The 20,994-nt window shown below is 42.0% G+C and overlaps 1 protein-coding gene across 4 annotated transcripts in view; it reads right to left on the bottom strand.

Annotated features, from left to right (window-relative positions):
- Positions 1 to 14,545: 14,545 nt before the first annotated feature.
- Positions 14,546 to 20,994, bottom strand: part of LOC123984030 (rab11 family-interacting protein 2) — a 64,524-nt gene continuing 58,075 nt past the window's right edge. The window contains exon 9 of one of the 4 annotated variants that reach the window (XM_046070609.1): positions 14,546 to 14,629. In XM_046070609.1, coding sequence (XP_045926565.1) covers positions 14,561 to 14,629 — 69 coding nt within the window. In that variant the 3' untranslated portion in view covers positions 14,546 to 14,560. Of the gene's footprint in view, positions 14,630 to 18,603; positions 19,397 to 20,994 lie in introns of those variants that run through there. The other 3 variants (XM_046070608.1, XM_046070610.1, XM_046070613.1) reach the window with 3 other exon arrangements.

The following is a 20,994-nucleotide window of genomic DNA, read 5'->3' on the forward strand; positions in this document are numbered from 1 at the left end:
AACAGCTATTATGTGGCAAATGATGTCTGAAATGCAGAGAATATTAGTGATGACTGTAACGCATGCCCAATCACTTCTCCAGAAAAATTATAGAGGATTATTTCTGAAAGGCAGAAAAACATGCCGCTTATTAAATCATCCCCCCCCCCCCCCCTCTTCATGCTTTTCATGGGTGGTCAACAGTAATCAGTTTACCGTCTGGCTCTTTCAGGGTGTTAAGACATCCACTTTTCATTTGCACAAACAGTATGATAGTTTCAAGCACCCATTTAAATTAATCCCCCTTAAAGTTTTGTACAGTCCCTCTAGAAAAAAACAAACCACCCACTTTTAATCTGAAACCTATGGTGAGTTTTTTTGTGAAAAAGGATTTACCCATAATTCTTATAGCCTGCATCCCTTCCCCCCACTTGCAGAAAACACATCAACCTTTTTGCGCACACGCATGCAGACACACACGCACACACACACACACACACACACACACACACGCTGAAGCACACACAAACACACGCTGTATAATTTATAAAGCCTAAGCTCTTTCAATACTCCAAAATGCCAGATAAACTTTTCTCATTTGCTCCTAATTTGGTCACGCAAGATAATGCCAACATCTGAAGGCTTTTTAAACTGCTTTTTAAAATGCATTCCTGAAAGGAGCTGGCACTGGCACCTCTGCACCTTGTCAGCTCCAATAATTATTTCCAATCCGGAGCTAGCCCTTAATGTGCTGATTAATCCAGCCCTCTCCTTGCTGTGAGATGCATTCAGCTCTATTAATTTTTCAAAAAGGCCTCACTCTCTTTTGCTGGGAGCCCTGCAGATGTCAGGGCTGTGGCAGAGAAAGCCATTAGAAGTTAACACCTCCCACTCCCCAGAGACTGGCATGGACGTTCCCCTCCCTCATTCTAATGCCAAGCAGCCGTATTAAGGATGTCAGCTGCCAAGCCTGGCATTCCCTGAACTTGGACATCACCATTGAAGCACCATCCCCCCAAAAAGAAAACAGCCTTAATAAGAGTGGTTTCAAGAAACCAACATAATGAGAAACAAGGCTATACGGCGCGCTCAGTCTCTCACAAGCCGTGTCAACATCTTCACTTTTGTTTCTTTGGAATATTTAGGATTGGTGGAGATTCTCATGTCGTGTGTCACTGTTCTTGTTCAAACTCTCAGCTCAGAGATTCTCAGCCAGGTTGCAGATCAGCCTCTGTGAAAATGTCCTTTAGAACAACTCGCTCACCAGTGTGTTCGAATTCAAAGCAATTTGAAATCTGTGCTCCAGCCTCCTCTCACTCCAGAGCTTTGTATGACTCCCCCCTTATGCAGACTGGTTACAAGCTGTCTCAATTGAGGAAATCCCCCCCTTCAAGCAGCTTTTATCTGCCGATAGGTAGGTGAATGGTGGAAATTAGGATTCCTGGAGAGACTTGGGATGGAGAGAATAGAAACAAAGACTTCCCCATGTCGGGAACCGATGTCTCTTTTTCCACTGCTTTTCCCTTTCATCCCAAGGGCTCCTGTCAGACAGAGGGAAGGAGAACGAGAGCACATATAATACCTTTTAAGAGGCTGCCAGTTCTCTCCCATGCGATAAGCTCTGCTCGAATCACAATGGAGTTTCAGGACCCTGCAGTCACCCCACTGTAGGCCTGAGAACACACTCCAGCATACACATCAACACCGATACTGTATTCAAGCCGCACTGAAATATAGCACTATAGCTAATTAGACATACAATGTTGGATCCACCTTACACTAAAAGCTCAGTTTTCTAGTGATCTTTTCTTCCAAAACATATTTAGAGTCTGACTGTAGCCTTTTAAGTCATGATAGCAGCAAAGAAACATTTTAAAGTGTTTAAAGTATTAGTGGGACAATCATCTATTTACACCACAATGCTTAGGTTGCCAATATGGAAGTGTATAACTCCACTCAACGGTGAAGATACTATGTATACAGTATTTTGTATACAATCCCCACTGCAAAGTATTCAAAAATCTGTATAAACAGAGGCAGTGTCAAAATCCCAGCCCTTTTGAATGTTAATGAAACGGAGGTGTTAGGATGTCAGAAATCTGTCCAATAATGATAACAGTACAACTCCTGTTTACACTGAGCACGCTTCAGCTCCCAAAACCCAAAGTGCAGCCTCATTTACGTGCTAATGTGGGGAGGCAGATAAAGGACGGAGGAGCGATCACATGCCCTGTCAGAGAGTCACCCTTTGAACCATCCCTCATGCCTGTGAAGAGGGGGGAAATTAAAGAGCCTCAGCAGGTTTACCACCTTTCAAACACAACTCACACTCCACTCAAGTCCTCACATTTGTGACAGAGGGAAAAATAACCGTGGGTTACTGCCGTAATACACACACACACGCTCACACACACAGATACACAAGCTTTCAGGGCAGGAGTTCACAGTCGTGTTTCTGTACGGGAGATTTTCTTTGACAATTAATCCAAATGATTGTTTGGATGGAACAGAATTAGGTTGAGTTTGATGTAATGTACATGACAGAGCCAAACACAGCTATACTTTGTACGAGGAATACACCACTATACTAAATGCTTTTTCGTGACAAAAAGGCAGAGTGCTCCCAGATTGTTGGACAGTTTGATTTGCTATTAGGCTAATTTAACTTTCTGCTTACCTAAAAGTGACTGAAATGACTGGTTAGACAGATAAGGAAACCTGCATCCAGTCACATTTCCTTAAAGCGGCTCAAATAAACATTTTTACATTAACAATAGGTCAAATGACTACACCTAATGTGACAGGTCAACAGTCAACCCACAGACGATTATGTTATTAGCTCACTGTTTTGGTTTTATGGATTGCAACTTTTTGACTGAGTCTCACCACCCTCATCCCGCCCAACACCAAACACCAGACAAAGTTAGCCGCTAGCTGGTGAACATAGTGGAGCATTCAGCTGCTGAGTTAGTAGAGAGTAAAACAGAACGATGAGGAGATTAAATATTAGACAAAACACAACTCCACATAAATGCTAATGTTGCTCTGTATCTACTAGATGTGTAAATATGCAACTGCTAACATGGTCGCCAAAAAAATCAGTTATTACAGGTTTAAAACTCAACGTGGACATACCGATGCCTAAGCTCCAAATCCGTTTATTTGGTATTTTCCAAACAAATGAAGCAAAGTGGTGTGAAATTTTACATAGCCTACTGTTTTTTAGAAGTGAAAAACGTAGTTTAATCAAGAGCGGATTCTGTAAAAGGTCTCCAAAATTATTCACCACAGAGAACAATACAATTACTGAAGAGGGGGAAACAACACGCACACTCCCAAGACTTTCTTAGTTGTGGTGCAAGAAGTAATGTAGCCTCTAAAATTAAAAATTTACTGCTGCACACATATAATTGTAGACTATTCTAGTGTCAATGTTTCATCTTCTGACCTTTATGATGACATTTCTCTTTTGAGGTCAGAGAGATGGAACATTAACAATATAATACCAAAATGTTTGGACTATTACATGAAAGCACTGTGAATTAAACACTTTGTGACACTGTCTGGATTGTTCCAGTTGAGTAAACCCCACCCATCTGGTGCTCCAAGATGGTTAAAACAAATGAACCACTTGCCAACACTTTATGACCTTTGTCTGTGGAGGGTTAAAATGAGGTAACAGAGGACTGATGGAGCATGTGCGTGATGCCAGCTGCTCTGCCTTTTGTAGGAGTGGCTCCCTCAGAGCAGGAAGTGAATTCACAAAATCCTCATGTAGCGTTTAGGTGTGCTGAAGTCTTGAACAAATAGGTCTGGATGTTCTTCATCACCCTGTGCTCCAGCCCCCCTGCCTCAGCCATCTTGCTAATGAGAGCAGCCAGCTAGGCCACATTAGTGGTGCTGCATTAACTGTTCCCACATGCTGCTGAAATCCAAAGTAATGCACCTGTAATTTTTCCTCTGTTCGTTAATATTTTACACGGGGGTTTAAGGTCGGTGTTACTGAGTCTAAAAGGTTTGGGTGGGCCCGCGGTCACAGTTTGATACTTCTGTTCAGTTTTCATTTGCACCTGCTTACAGTTTTACAGACACTGACTGCTCTACTTATAGGTGGTTGTGTAATATGTTCACATGATTCATAATAACACCCACATAAAAGCACACAGTCAAACCCAGAGGTCATTTCATGGTGTAATCATTTTCAATCTATCCGACTGTATTCATGTAAAAAAAATACTTAAAATACACGACTAATTGAACATGTCTGTTACAGTCACGGCATTTTTATTTCCATCCAACTATGCATGTTTGCTGTGATTGCCGTAACATGAAACAATGTGGTTTTGGTAACATGGTGACTTTCTTGTCTCAAAAAGAAACTGCCCACATGGTAAGATGGATGTAATGTAAGATATTAGTTCCTTTTCCTATAATTCCTGGAAAAGGATCAGTCTCAAAGAGGCATACATGTTGAATAAAATTTCAGTGTAATTATTCAGGGGAGATTTGGAACAGTGGAACATTTAGGCCTTTATCCAAAGTATTATGCAGGGAATTAACAGCTAGAGAGCTATCTGCATTTGGCAAGAGGAACTAAGTAAACACCCCAAATGGATGAACCAGGCAACCTAGAATCACAGTTAATGCAATCATTAAACTTCCCTGCATTTTCAATAACTTTTGGGAGTTCTGCTCAGGTTCAATGCTGTTCCTCTGGGATCTAATAAGTGGTCATGTGAATCCAGTACACATTGTACTGATGTTATGATGCAACAAACAATAACTATACTGTGAGAAAAAAGCAAAGGTACCATGACTTAGCTTTTCCTTTTTCTTTCTTTTATTTGGAGATATTTTGGCAGCGACAACAAAAAAATGAACCCCCAATGGCTGGAGTTCAGAGAGGGGGCAGGACAGATTGCGAAAGAATTGCTTTGAGTGGTGGATCGGCATTGCAGGAATTTTTTAATTTCCTGTTACTCAATAATTCTGCTCTAGTTAGGTCCTTGGACAACATCCTGCACTGTACCTTGTCTGATCAGCTCAATCCATTGGACAGATGCAGGGGAAACATGCTTTAATCCTTTATCATTGGTCCACGACATGGTGGCCCTGTGTGACTGGCCTGGCAGGTAGGAGACTGGGTGTTGATACATTGGAGGCAGTCGGACAATGTGGTCAGGCTCAGTGATGTCACACACTGGGGACATACCTCAACACCCCCTCACCCGCCGTACAAGTGATTATTTTATCCTTCGGGCTTTTTATGAGCTCATGGTGATAAACGGGAAAGATTCTGCCGTCTTTTACTGGGGAAATAAAGAAAACAGTTAGATGAGAAGCAGAACCAAGTGAGCAGTAAATGCTTTACAGTGGGGGCGTCGACTTCCAGGCCTCCGGGGCTGTGGAGCTGGTTTTCTGCTGAGGATCCTTCCCTCCTTAACCTCCACCCTGCCGCCCTCCCCACTGCAGGCTCGTCATGCCTGTTCAGGGTCAAATAAATCACCTGCCATCGCAGGTGCTGACCTGTTGTTTATTAGTAATTGTCTAAAGGACCAGCTTTGAGAAGGGGAGGAGTTGGAGAGAGGTAGTGAAGGGGCTAAAGCACTAGTCTTAGGTCTTAAGGTTGATTTAGCAGCCCCTCTGGGAGGCTGCTGTACTACCCTGAAGAAATGAATACCAATAAAGCCTGCTGTGACTGATGTTTCAGATTGCCTTAATTGTCTTGTTAAAAAGAAACACCACGGTATGAGGAAGAACATGTGCTTTTAGTGCTGTGAGTTTTCATAGCAAAAACAAACTGTTATCACAGCTGAAAAATAGCAGAATAAAACCAATGTTGTTGTACGGTATTTAAATTTTAATTGAATATATGGATAGCACTCTAAAGGTTGAGAAATCTCTCCTTCTAGGGTTTATGATCGCTTATAAAACCCAGCAGATAAACTCAAACCTCTGTCTTTTAAGAAAAACTAAAAACGATCCGTTGGTTTTCTACCAGCAGCAATATTTTGTGTAAGAAACTATTCCACACCATTTATTCACATGTCATGTGTTTAGATGGTGGAGGATTTTAAAGGCATTATTAGATGAGAACGCTGACTGTCAGAAATGACAGACACAAATGAGAATGTGCAAAATTACTTCCTTCATTGCTTCACAACTGAAACAATAAAGGAGTATATACTATAACCTTTGAGAAAAGCCAGGACTGACAGCAAAGCCCGATCTTCAGCTATCTAATAAATGACACTATTGTCTCTTCATTCTTGACTTAGCCTCCTGAAGCATGTGAGCTTGAAAGAGACCAAAGCACTGGAGGCCTTAGCATAACACTCGCGCAGCCACAATCCAACAATGACTGGCACCTTGCACCAAAGGTAAGTCAACCTTAAAATTTTTAAATTAAAATAATGATTGTCTAAACATTTATACATTCGATTTCTGTGTACATACGCCTTTGTCTAGACAGTGCGTTGCCATAAAGCTGGCAAAACAACATTAGCCTGCGAGAGCGGCGCAAAATATTGGTATCAAATGATGTCATCTGCCCATGTAATGTAAAGCTAAGATTGAGCTCGATCAATTAGGATTGGCAGTGGAGCAGAAAATAGCTTATGACAGAGCTAAGGTGGAGGAATGTATGAGGAAAAATAAACTTTTCCTCTGACACACTCACTACCTACCTTTGCAGATTTACAATGTGGCCAGACTTTACGCATTCATGTACTTATTATGGAAACTGTATACAGTTTCTTGCAAATAATAATTTCAAAGGATTGACAGCACATGTACATTTTGCAGTGATGACTGCAGATCTGACTGAATCAATTGACAACCTCCCTGTGGCATGTGAAGCACCTTTGGAAAAGGTTTGAGCCTCACATGCAGAAGCAATTTGATTTGATGTCTTCCATAACAGTGTAACACAATACAAGCTCCCTTAGACTGTCTGTCTTCTGGATTTTAATTTAGGATAATTGTTCTACTAAGGTGTTACAGCACTCCTGGTCACATCATATCTGCTCGAGGTGCTATAAGTCCTTGCTCATCATCACGATGTTAGGTTCCCTGGGGTTTTCCATTCCTCTCAACACCGGTCAAGCTTGCAACTCTGCAGAATATGCATTTGCAAAACCCATTTACCTACAAACCTGTAGACACTGGCTTTCTGACTTCAAACAGGTTGCATTCATAACAAAAGCACAGCTAGAAACTACAAAAACACGTACAGTTAAAGTGCAAATGTAAATGGCCAGCTATTTTTGGCAACCTCGTAATTGCTGTGATTACTAAGTTATTCTGTTTACCCCAAACACACCACAACTGCTACTGCAGGAAATATATTATTTTTTGTGAAATAAACTGTGTATAGCCTACTGTAAGCTGAACTGTAGATGTGTGCTCTATCAACTGAGAGTGTGAAAAAATAAATACATTTATTTGAAAAGCAGTCCCATATGTAGAATTTATTTGGGTGGCCCCTCGTGTATATTTAACCTGTTTCTTCCATGCTGTGCACAAATGCAGTTGAAAGTGTGGATTGGTTCATTGGCTAGTCAGAAGTTACCCTGCTATTCTTAGTTGGATACCTGAGTCTGAAATATAATATTAAGTCCCCATCTTACAACATAGAAAAGGTGAAAAACAAGTGTGTTACAGAGTCACTCTTTGTCTTGTGTCAGACCTAAGCTCACAATGACACAGCGGGGAGTACATAAGTTTACTACTTATAGAAAGGGAACACTGGCTGAAAAATATGTAAATTATGACCTCCTGTGAGCTGAGGTTGAGGCAGAGGCACAGTTGAGGCCTCATAATCTACAGGCAAAATCTTTAACTGTCACATCAGTGAGCCTGTAAAGTTGATCTTTGCATAGCCTATAATTTGTAGCAGATATTATCAGTATGGTTATCAGTACGTCAGAATGAGTTAAATGATGATTCAGTTAAAATAACTTATTACCTGCTCAATCTGCTTTATCACCTTAATCTGCTTTCAAAAGCGCCATCTTTAACAGAAAACTTCCTCTCTATGAGCAAGTCTATACAGCAGGTCATTCCCAGTGACAGCTCAAATCATGTTTCTTATTGAGCAAGAGGTTGAGTTTGACGGGCAGGTGTAATAAGCCAGGGAGTTGAGATGTCACCCATGGGTGCAGCCTAGGGCAAATAAGGCCTAGTGAGCGTCTAAGGATTCCTGGGCTATAATGTAACTCTTTGTTCAAAATGTACAGCAGAAATGGGGAATATGTTCATGCTTGACGTGTTCTTGTAATATTGGGGTAATGAGTGTCAAAAAGCAGTGGCCATTCCAAATGCCTTTTGGCATCATGCATCACTTTGGTGTCAAAACCACAATCCAAACGCAGGTGTAGCTGCAGTTATTTCACTTAATATGTGTGATTTATGTCAGCTGTGAGCTTTGAAGTGCAGGAAACATAAATATTACTTATTAGTCATTTCCACTTTCATTTTTTTTAAATCACTGGTTGTTATATGTAGAGCTGTCTGTCAGGAGAACTGGATAAACTTTGGTTGAAATTGACTGTACTGTGTCTACAATTTATTGCATGTATAGTACAGAACTACTACACACAGCAGTTAATGGCAGCCTGCTTCTCTCAATGTCACAAACAACGCAGTATGTGTGAACGATCACTTAATGACTGACTTTTTAAACAATTACATAAACATGTCAAACAGCATTTTTTGTCTGTGTATATGTTACCAGGGCACAAACTCATCTTTCCATGTTTTTTATCTACCCTATTTAAGGGGGGCGGGGCACACTCTACAATGCTAAATGCTGTTAATCCTGGCCTGAGGCCTCAGACAACAGAAATACAAATTTGCAGCTCCCTTAATTACCAGATTTCAAAAACAAACAATAAATCTGCCTTAGATAGAGATGCTGGTGGAAAACAAACAACCTCTGGGCTTACAGACGGTTATCACCATATTCTGATGTCTTAGAGAGATTAGCATAAAAACCCCATATATGGTGGAAAAGGACATATGCAGGGGTTGTGACACTTAAAAAATGTGAGAATCGTAATTTCCTAAAGTGAATAAATTCTCGCTTTTGGGAGCAGAAACACAAAAACGTTTTTTCCGTGTGGATTGAGAGATACATCTCAGCCATTGGAACAAGGTGTGTCTGTTTCACGCATGAGCAATACCTCAGGACAAAGATGTGCTCTGTTCTGTCCTGACCACCCGAGTACTGCAGCCCAGCTTTTGAGGTTTTGATTATAGTTTATGAGTCCTAATTGTGACTGACCTGGCCTGCTGGTGGCTTCATTTCATCTGAGGGAAGAAGGGTCCGCTCCTTCCTGCTGACTGGGGCATCTCGGCCGATCAGCGTGGCTGTCTGCTGACCTCCACCTTCACAGGACGGTGAGGGACACGTCTCAAGTTCATCCTCCCCTTGGGTGGTATGGCTCTCAGCTTACCTCCACCTGTCCGCTGGGGCCAGCTTCTCCCTTCACCCCTCGCCCTCTAACTTCTCTGTGAGACTACTTAACATACCCCGCTCAGCTCCTTTTACAGCTCTTAAACAAAACTCTGCCTTTGTTTACCAACACTAGTTGGGGGAAAACACTGCTTTCAAGTCTAAACCACATATGCCGTGACATATGTGGTTTAGTTTTAATAACAGGATGTGAATGAAGCTACGAATTAGCTTCAACCTCATATGATAATAAAATATTTGTTCAAAAACGAGGCAACACTGAGGATTTTTTTCACTCTGCAGTCCAGTGGCTGGTGCTCTCTTTAGGTAGTAACATAAGAATGTGAGTCTAACCCTTTATTAAACTGCAGATTCCACATTGTTTGTATAACCCCAAAGTGACTCCACAGTCACATTTGTTCTCTAGGCCCCGGTACAGCAGAAAATGGCCGCTGCATGACCAGATCCTCTTTGATGCAATAATGAAAACAAATGAGTGTAACATGATAATATATTGAGGAGTGCTGCAGTTTCAAAGCTGACATCGCGGGGAATTGAGGTGCAACCAGGGAAGCACTAAGCTATGTTTGTCATCACTCTCGACATTGTCTCTTCGCACAAATTATTTCCTCCAGTTCACTTCAGAGTATTAGTCTTCTTAGGGGTTCAATTAATCAAAGGAAGCACAGTTCCATATGCCTCTGCAGGGCGACTTTGACCGACCCCGGCATCGCTGCGGACTCAAAGCCATACTTCATTATACTCTTCCTGGATGTTTTCAATGCTACAACTCCCTTCTTTATACTCTAAGTAAATAAGAAAACTGCAAATCATGTTGGAAAAATACCATTTGAAAAATAAAACATTTTAGCAATCCCAATTGCTGCTTAAATACGACGCCCTAGAAATTATGTCTAGTATGGTGCTCTAAATATGGTATTAGGACATGACCCAATTCATCATGTGTGAATTGAGTAATTGAGCCTTATCCTCTTTATTTACATAAACATAATTTTATCTTTATAGACGTGCTATTACCTGCTATTTAGGCAGACTCTGAGTTATTTTCTACAAGCTCACCTGTTGTTCTCGTAAGGAAATCAATGCCTCTCTCTGGCGGTATAATAACATTCCCGCTGGAGAGTAACAGCTTAATTCACTCTTATCACTTTTGGTTGTCTGGCTTCCAGTCAAGCTGGGGTCCAAGAGGTGAAATGAGTTTGGCAACCTCAACTCCAGGCGCGACAAGAGAACACACATCATGGTACAGTTAGTGGAAAAAGAGAGGGAAAATTGCCTGCATAAGCAGGAAAGATAGAGTTTCATCGTCATCCCACTAAAAACGCACACTCGTCTTTGGCAGACTTCAAACACTTAATCGGCAATCATTTTTCAATGAGCCCCAGAGGAGCACATTTTAGTGCTCCACCAAACAGTCTGCTGCTTTGTGCTCTCTAATCCCTCACGGTTATGCATCATGGGGAGCTAGTGGTCGTTCTTTAGGCAGAGGTTAACCCCCACCTCCAGACACACAACAAGCAGACAGACAGACCCGCAGTACTGCTCCAGTCCTCTCCTCTACTGCCTCTGCTTTGCCTTACCCGCAACATCTGTATCCATCAGGAAACACTCACTTTCTATTGGTGCAGCCCTCAAATTAAGATTGTCTTTTGATCTGGAGGCTGGACAAAATGCAAATGAAACGTGATCCCATAAATGGTCTTCTCATCTCCCTTGTTAGGCTCTGTGAAAAGGTTTCACCAGTGCCTCAGATTGAGCCCTGCCTCTTCTGGACTTGTATCACACATGTGACTGCCTCACTTCAGAGACACCCCCCCTCCCCGAGCAATCACACACACACACACACACACACACACACACACAAACACACACAAACACAACTGTCTTCCCTTAACCCCTGATTCACTAACATCTCATCTTTAGCTTGTGTTCACAATTGGAGACATAGTGCTTGGGAAAAATCATATGCAAGGAAGCCACTTAACCTGGCCGGTGGAGGGGAGTATTTGTGTGATGAGAAAATCTCCAGGCCCTGGCTCCGTCTCATTAATGAGAAAAGATGAGCGTTCCCCACTGCAATTAAGAGTCAATCTCCTGCATTAACTCACCGCCCCGCGGCCACACACACGGCACAAAGACAACAGGCCATTCTCTGTCACTCATTTTCCTGGGGTGAGCAGTGCAGAGAGCACTCCCAAAATAGATTAAATTAGATGCTCTGTCCTTCTGAGCTCACCTGCTGAAACCTAAACTTGGAGAATGTAAGTAAGGCTCTAAGGAAATGCAATGAATGCAGCTCCAACTCTGTCACACTAAAATTATCAGTGACATTTGATCATGTCACCAATGATAATGTTAGTGTAGCATCCCAAAGGATTAGATGCATTACAATCCTACACTAAACAAAATGTAATACTTCCACATGTTGAGTGCATTCCCTTAAAACAACAGTCATGTTTACTTGCAAGCAGTCTTCTTCTCCCTTGCCTTAAATTTCTGCGTTACTGCTACCTGTAGATCAATGGTATAGTGCGAAACTGTGGGTAGTAATGCGTAATACGTTGTTTGCGTGTATGGGTCCTCATGCTAGAAGTCCTCTTCATCACTGAATTTGTTGGCACATTGCTGCCTTTGTTGCCATGGTGCTGCCACCAACAGTTGAGCAGCGTAATAGCTCGAAAGCAAGATTTGGATTGCACCGCTCGCACATGTTCACATGGGTCCGGATGCACACGCATGATACAAACAAAACAGCGACCCGCTCATCAAAGCATTGCTCCACAGGGCTACTAGAGGTCCAAAACTCCTTATTTGAAAATGCTACCATTCACTCCTTGCTTTTATTTTAAACACATGTTTGCCGAAAAAAAAGCAGTCCACAGCATATGACACTATTTTAGACTGTGTAACACTCAGTGGAAAAGCAGGTTTGGACCACTCTGCATTGTAATTTGAACAGCAAACATCATTAAGCACCCTAAGCGCAATATTCATCAAACAAGATTACTGCAGCACTCAAAAGGAGCGCAGTGGCAGGAGACAACAAACAGACATTCATTTCAAAGAAGAACACACTGTAGGCGTGGTGGGAGGAAATCTCAGCAGAAATAGTGAGGATAAACACGCCACTTGAAAACCATTATTCTGTTTATTATGTTACATCATCACTTCTTTGCAGGACTAGCAGCCCAAGCAGGGCCTATGAATGTCTAATGTGTGTGTGTGTGTGTGTGTGAGTGTGGTGGTCATGGGGGTATTCAAGAGTATGACAGAAAATAAAAGACAAGTGGAGGGATAGGAGATTGAGTTGGGGTGGGCTGGCATAATGAGTGACATATTGCGAAATCTTTACCTACAAAGCAGAGTCTTCTTCCATGCAAATGAGACTCACTCGATAAGGATCTGTTTGATGGGACACATGCAGAATATGAGGCAGTTAATTCCCTCATTAGTATTCCACAGAGCTGATTGGCAAAGACCAGAGAGAGCCAGCCGGAGAGCATGTCTGCAAAACCCAATATTGATTTGTTTAATGGTGTCAGGGAGTCAAAAATCACAAATCTCCTGTCAGTTGTTTATGAGGCTGTTTAGCGGGCCAATAGATGCCCCTCGCTTAATTAATACCTCATTACCGAGATGTGATTATATGCTTGAACTGTTAATGGGGCCCCTGATTTTCAAAGACCACCATAAAAGGTGTTTTGACAAACAGAGCTGGGGAAAACACGATATCTGATAAGTCTCAGTGTGTTTGTTGATTTGGGACTCTTTGTTTGTTTTCTTCCCTTTTTATGCTTCCATTATTCACAGGGCGCCTGTGCTGGAAAGCTCAACATTTTCCTCTGATTATGTCCGATTTAGCTTTTTATCATTTGACAGCGTATATTGTTATTTAACTTGTGTTAAAACTGGCTTTTCCATACATCAGGTAAATAAATGTAATAAATAGGAAGGAGTAATAAAGAGTCAGTGCTGAGTGTAGACAAAAATGGTAAATGAAAATGATGAAAAACCTATTGTATAAAATGTTTATTACACATATGCAAATACACACACCTTTGCAGGGTAGTGTACACAATGTCTACAAGAAAGAAAAATATTTAAAAAATTGGCTTTGTCAATAATATATATATATTATTGACAAAACCAATTATTTAGAAGCCAATTCAAAAAAAGCATTAAATGTCTTGTTACAAATGGCAGAAAAGTGCAGGGGCTCACCTATGCGAGCACACATGGTTGATCTGAAGGGCTCTCTATTTAAAGGCCCATAAAGGGAGTGATAATGGCATAGGTTTATGAGGACTCAGCCCAGTGAGACAGGCTGTTACTGCCGTGGTTGCTGTTGTTGTTATTCCCACTGTTCCTCGATGGCCACTAAAGCGGAAAAATGGATCCCCACTTTGGGTTGAAATATGAAGCTAGGCTTATTCTCCCTCTCTTTCTCTTTTTGTGTGAAAGGCGCCCAGGCATTTGCCTGCATGGTTATGGAGTTAAATGCTCAGCTCCATGGCTGGGCTTCTGCACGGTTCCCCCCTCCATTTCATTCCCCCTGACAGGATTAGCAGGTCTCCAGTGTTAAAAATACATTAAGTGGACCTTTGCAGTCACTTATTATGGCTGATTATGCAGCTGGAATGAGGAAGGTAGGCTCTGTTTGTAGTTAAATAACTTCTCAGATGCTTTTTTTTTTACAGCAGCAATCTTCAAAGCATGAACGGGTCAGTGGCTCAGGCACAAAGCTGAGATTGATTTCCACCCTCCTACTCTTTGTTCCCGTGGTTTAAAGAGGACAGGTTCTACTAAATTAGCTTGCCCGTGTTATTAATGGAATAGCCAATTAAACTCCCATACTGTGGTGTCATGGCAAAACAATGCCGCCGCACAGCCTTCCCACAGCAGTGGTTTGTACAGCAGGGTTAATGAAATGGTTAACTTATGCTGATGTATAGATAGGATTAGGCTCCATCTGGGCAACGCGCCACAGAGTCCCAACAGCTGCCCATCCGCAGAGTGATGCATTCTAGGATCTTCTCAGGTCCAGGCGATATATGAAGGAGAATCGACATCACCCGGGACTGCAAATGTGCCGAATGTTGACTCCTCTTATTTTGACAGCTGGGACAAAACAATCTGAGAGTTTTGAGCTAAAACAAGTGGACAATTCAGCGGGGTCTGAGAATAGTTTCCACAAAATCAGCAGAGAAAGTGAGATTGACAGGGAGGGAAAGGGAAAAAGAAACATCATCAGGAAAGTCTACCAAACAGTGAGAAGATATGTGTGCATGAGGAAACTGGAGGTTGGGTGTTTAGGTGGGTACAGAGGCTGGCTTACTGTCAGCTGCATCAGTGCTCACATTGTCACAAAATTAGAGAAAATTCATTGTGGCTCCAACAATTAAACCCAATCCCATGTTCTTCCTACTGACTTGAGTTATTTTCTGTAACACAGCAACATTTGCCGTTTTGTTATTCATTCATTATCTCTGACAATGTAAATGACTCATCACATTTAAAATGGCTCCCTAAGGTGAACAGAAATCATGGGCATTTAGGTTACAGCCCAGTTTCGTTGGCTTGAAAATCCCAGTTAGCGTATAAGGAGCAGAGGGAAAATTAGTCTTCCTAGCTTGATGGCTGTTATACTTGGCCATTTCCTGACCCACTGTGAATAAACTCCAATTTATGGCAATTATCCATATTAAAGACAGCACCCATACAAATTAGCAATAATGCCAGAGGTGATGAGAATGTGCGAGCTGAAGTTGCTATTATCATATCCTTCAGCTCGAATACCTCACGTGCACAGCAGATCGCTAAAAATGACTACACGTGTTATCTATAAGGCAAGTAATGCTAAAGCTAAATTGATAATACTTCTATTTATGCCCTCCAGAGAAGCAGGGTATTTGTGGCAACAGTGAGGGTAAGAGAGGGCCTTTCCCCCCCAGAACAGCTGACACAAGTGATCCGTTATTTCTTGGAGGGGAGGTCAGGCATATGGGGCCTCCACACATCACACACCTCAGGCCATGACCACTCAGCAACGCCCTCCCCATCCCTGGCCTCGGCCCTGTCACATCTGGCCCCAAAGACCCGGGACGTTTTCTTTCCCCTGTTCAAAATGCACCAGTGGTTCCCATTTAACACCTGTTCGCCCTAATTTCCATTTTCGGGGACGTTGTGGATTTCAAATCATTTATCACTTCCCAAAGTGCTTCCACATGTGCGCTGCCTTTCCCAGCGCGCGGGGTTCCTGCCTCCGGCCAACCATTTCCAAATGTATTAAAATTCAGTTTGGTCCAAAGAAGTTCAGACACTGATGTTTCATTGTGGTGATGTCTGGTAATTATTAGTCTAAATTACGGGTCTGGCATGTGACTTGACAGGGTGGACTCCATGTTTAAAAGGGGAGATGGGGCAAGGAGGTAGGGCCAAGGTGGTCTGTCACGCTTTGTGCACTTTTATAACTGTGTTCCCCAACACTAGGATGTCAGTCAGACTGAAACAGTTTCGCCACCGTGGAAACACTTGTGTGGTTAGGGACCTGAGAGGGTCCACCGGGGCCCAGTGTGGGGCAGCTGGGTGAAGGCTGTGTCAAAAGCACTCCACTGTGAGGGGAAGACTCCCACATTGAGCTCTGATGAACACTGAATACGAACTGCAGTCCAGTTGATATTCAAGGTCAGAGTTCATATTGTGAAACCAGGATTAGATCTCAAAGTGGAAAACGATTTGAATGAAAGTGAAATCAGATTATGTCTCGGGGCTCTTTGGTCAACAGTCCCCAAGCCTCAGCAGCAGACCAACAGTGTGTGATTGGCTTTGACAAAATGGGAAATATTGATTTAAATCTGTAACATATAGATATGTTTTTCATTGTCAAGTTGACACTTTAAAACAACAAATTTAAAGTTTGGGAATGCATTCACATCCCAACATATGTAATGAGTTTAAGCTCAGACAAAAAAGTTTTTTAAAAAAGGGGAAAAAGAAAAATCACAATTGCAGAAAAAACTGTAGCCAACTTATTGTGTTGTCATCATATTAAATAATAACCCAAACTCGTGGTAGGTAATGAGAACCTTATCATCACCACATTTTTCATGTTCAAGGGCATGTTCTACAGAAGTGGGTAAAAAAAAGATATTTCCACAAACACACACAGAAAGAAATTTCTTCAAATTTAATCTAATTAAAAAAGGAATTTGCAACATTTGTGTTTACAAAGTAAGTTATTTGACGTGCTAAGCTCCATCTTCAAGTGGCAAATGTTTGAAACTGTACTGTAAGTGTGCTTAATTAAAGTGGGCTGTGAAAATGTGCACTAATCAGATATGGTTGGTAACAAAGTCCATGAAATTACTAATTAGAATTTCATTAAAAGGTACTGCTTTATCATCTGAGGAAATCGTAACCTTTAAAACGCTTTCAGGAAGGCAGTATGCCTCTTTAAATGGGCTAAAAGAGAGAAACGGCTGGCTTTTGATGTAATATCTCATTTAGGATTTGAGCTAAATTGGACCATTTAAACATGTCATTGTTTTGGACGTAATTTATCAGACTAATTAATGACAGTTATTGCCTGGGTTGGGTGGCTGACAGAACACCAGGCTCCTGCAGGAAGAGATCACAAAGAAAGACGTTTAGCTTGGATGAAAACACGCCATTAGGAAGCATCTGCCAAGAATGAGAGCCACCCCTTTTTGATTTCTCGTGCTGTTAGACTACCTCAGATGATTAACAATCGCATTTCAAAGTGTCGTGGAGAATACATAAGACATACAGTTTATTTTAATCCATGTGTGTGATTTTTTTTCATGTCTAAGAGGCGAAAATTCCAGCTCATAAACATTCAAAGCTTAATGCAACAAATACTACATTTTGCATCCCATCCTGTTAAGTAGTTTAAAGTTGGCATCCTATGGACAGTATAGTGTGTCGTCCACGTGACTGACTGCCTGATTACTATTCCTCCCATCAGCTGGTCAGGATGGGCTGTGTTAGTTGAAGAGATCATATGTCAGCACTCAGGCCTGTTTATCTGAGGGACAGAGGCACTGGAAGAAAAGACAATCTGTTCTTTTACTAATGACTGCCTGATTTAAGCACCACAGAGTTTCTTTTCTACACTGGCTCACAAGAACGGAGAGTATCAGGCAAACTGTCGACATTGAATAGATATGTGTAGAAAGCTGATTAGTTGATAGTTCACTCCGGTAACAGCCATGAGTCAGAGGTGAGTATGGGTGAAAAGTGAAAAGTAATACTGTAGGTTTCCCTTGTGTCATGCCCTCTGCAGAGGTGCTGGCCTGCGGCAGATGTTGCAGAAGGAAAGCTGCTGGAGCAGAGAGGTGCATTATGGGGCCAACATTGTCAGTAACTGGATGAAGCTTCAGTCTGATTTTACATTCTAACCAAGTTAAAATGAATTCAGGAAACTAATCGAGCCCTACTAAAAACTGGGGACTCAATCAAATGCAAGGCTCCCATTAACTGAACTGCCAGTGTGGTGCAACACAAGGCATGTCGGGAATGCAGCTGTTTAATTTGCCCCGCAGGCTTCATAAACCTTTGCCTTTGAAATACCAACCATGGTGGCAACATTCTGTCCTACCGTCTACATGTGTAAACATGAAAAGTGTTTCTCATGCAATACAAATTCTCACATGATGAGCAATGGGATGGAAATGCAAAGGTTTGAGAATGGAAATGGCAAGAAAAATACACATTTTATATTTTACTTATGGAATCATGTTTACAATAAATATTAATCAAATTGGCTTCTAAAGTTAAAATGAGTGGAACACTCAATTGATTAGCACAGACACTTTAGCTGATTGTGGTCGATGCCTGAGGCCGATTGATGTCGTTAGTTTGATTTGTGGCACACACTTGATCCTCAAATGGAAACTAATTTGCACCTTTGCATGGGTGACACTTAGGCATTAGCTTGTGAGTGTGTCAGTACCTGTAATTAAAGCAGATGGTCAAATAACCCTGTCAGGCCTGTTAACAAACCAGGGCCTCCACATGATCTTAATTCCCTGCCCGTTTGCAGAGACACGCTGTGCCTCGGCCAATTCCCCCTGCACATTGTTACAGAGGAACTGTTTTTTCACTCGGTTTGGACTTTATTAAAGCTGTGGTTACAATTAAGGCATACAACAAATAGACTTGGTTAAGGACATCAAAGAGGATGTTTAGGCGACAGTCTCTGTGACATGCCAGATATGACCTTAAATGACTTGAAATGAAGACTCTTAATACCAAGCTGTTTAATCTCCACAGCACAGGTACTCGTGTTTGAATGACCTTCAATCAGCCCTCGAAAAGTAAGGACTATTTCCTCAATAATTATTTTTTTTTATCCTGAAAGCAAAAAAAGTAAGAAAAAGAAATAAAAAGAACAAATACACTATGGGAGGTCACTAAATTAAAGCTGTGACAGATCTGTAAGTTTGGGCTTATACTTGAAAATAACCCGGTGAGATTCCTATTAAGCCATTTTCTCTAAACTAGTTCCAAATTTTTGTTCCTTCACCCTTAAATTGTGAGATGTGTTTAAAAGCACCACACTGAGATATGTGCTAAATACCAGCTGAGCAAAAAAAAAAGAAATAAATAAAAAATCCCCATATCTGTCATTAAACGGATCATAGAGTATAATCATCGTTTTACAATTGGAACACATGCTGTAATAGCGCATTCAGCAGTCCTGTGCAGTCACTATACTTTCTGACATGATACTACAGCACATAATGCAGCCTGTAATTATCTGTTTCCTGAAGGTGGAGGGCGTAAAACTGCCATGAGCTCCTCTGTGCCTTTCATAAAACGCTTTTCTCCTCTTTGGCAATCACTCACCCAGACTGACTCACTGGGCTTCGACAAGGAACTTAAGCAGGTTCACACCAGGAGGGGCAGTAGTACAGCAGCCATCTGGTTGGGAGAACAAAGACCAGTTAAATATAGTTCACACCTACACACGACTTACTGTACTAACCTGTATTTCTTAACTTCATTTAAGCTTCCTGCCATGATTTTAATTCTGTCTGACTGGACTGCCATCAGGCTCCAATCGAGCCAGCGTAATTTAGTTTAGCCCAGGCTTCTATATCAGGCCTTAACATGACCCTCCGTCATGAAAATCCACTGTGAACAGCCAGGAATACATGATACTCATATCTTTTAACAGCGTGAGATTAAAGAAGCTAAATAAACATAATCAACACAGGCGATAGGGTTGTTGGCCACTGCCTTATCTAAAAATAGTCTCTTGTGAGACGTCATCAGCCTGTTACTCAGATTGGTGGAGGTATTGAAGAGCTTTCTTAATGATACAGCAAACGGAGGCAGGGAGGGAGGGAGTGTGAGAGTGTGTGTGTGTGTGTGTGTGTGTGTGCGGGTGCTAGTGGTGGTGGAGGTAGAGCAGGAGGAAGAGAAGGAGAGGGTAAAAAACATTAATTATTAGCCCCAGTGGGATCTCTTATATTCTGTCTAGCCTGGACAACACCAATTAATACAGCAATTATTATCCTGGCCCGTAGCACAGGGTTGACTAAGCTGGCTTGCCTTCTGACGATTATGGCGTGAGGGGAAGCAGCAGAAGAGAGGCATGCTGGAGCGAGATTATTCATCTCACACTAAACCCCTGCTTTTATGATGCATGGGTGATGGGGGAGATAGCCAAAAGAGCCAAAGAGTAATTTAGTCTGCACATTTCAACTCGGCATTACTGTAACACAATCTGCCTATAGATTAATTTCTGTTGGGTGTCATCTTTAGGAGTGTAGGGGAGCACCAATTCGATAAAGAATGAACCGTGCAGACATTTCCTCATATTTTGCCCTGCTCTGGAGTAACAAGCAGGCCTGAAGCTGTACTTTAAGTCTGAGACCCTCTAGATCCAGTGTGACAGTTGCACAGTTTACAGTATTACTCCTGTTCTTATAGCCCAGAGGTCTTATTCTAGGCCGTGACCCAGCCCTGCACTGCATTCATTTCTTAAACATTGTCTTCTCCCCTCCCCTCTCTTGGCCCTGATTCCTAAGCAGTGGACGCAGATGTAAGCAATAGCTCCACCTAGTTTCTGCAGCGCTGCTCTCCCCCATGCACTCCTTTTGAGAGCAGCACAGATGTCTGAATGGGGCTCGGATGAGAGAAGATCTGCCGTTTCAAATAAAATACTGCTCCCATATTATCCCCCTACTCCAGTCAAATTATCCACTGTGCTGTATTCTTCCTCATCATTTTTTTGGACAGGAGAGCTCTCTGTCTCTCTTGTTCTATTTTTGCGCTTCCCCATCCTCGTCCCTGCTCTCCTGCAGTGACAGCCCTTGCAGGAGCGTCTTAAGCACATATGCCCCCTTTTCCCCGCAGCCACTGTAAAATCTGTGCTGACAGCCAATGAAAACAACACGGATGCTTGCATGTTATCTTGACATGGCCATGTTAAGCTTCGCTCTCGTGATGCTAAATGGTCGTCATAAACCTTTTAAAATCTGCGCGGCCTAATATGGACTTTTATAAAGGCATTA

The sequence above is a fragment of the Micropterus dolomieu genome, linkage group LG15, assembly GCF_021292245.1.
Source record: "Micropterus dolomieu isolate WLL.071019.BEF.003 ecotype Adirondacks linkage group LG15, ASM2129224v1, whole genome shotgun sequence".
Taxonomy (NCBI): Eukaryota; Metazoa; Chordata; class Actinopteri; order Centrarchiformes; family Centrarchidae; genus Micropterus; species Micropterus dolomieu.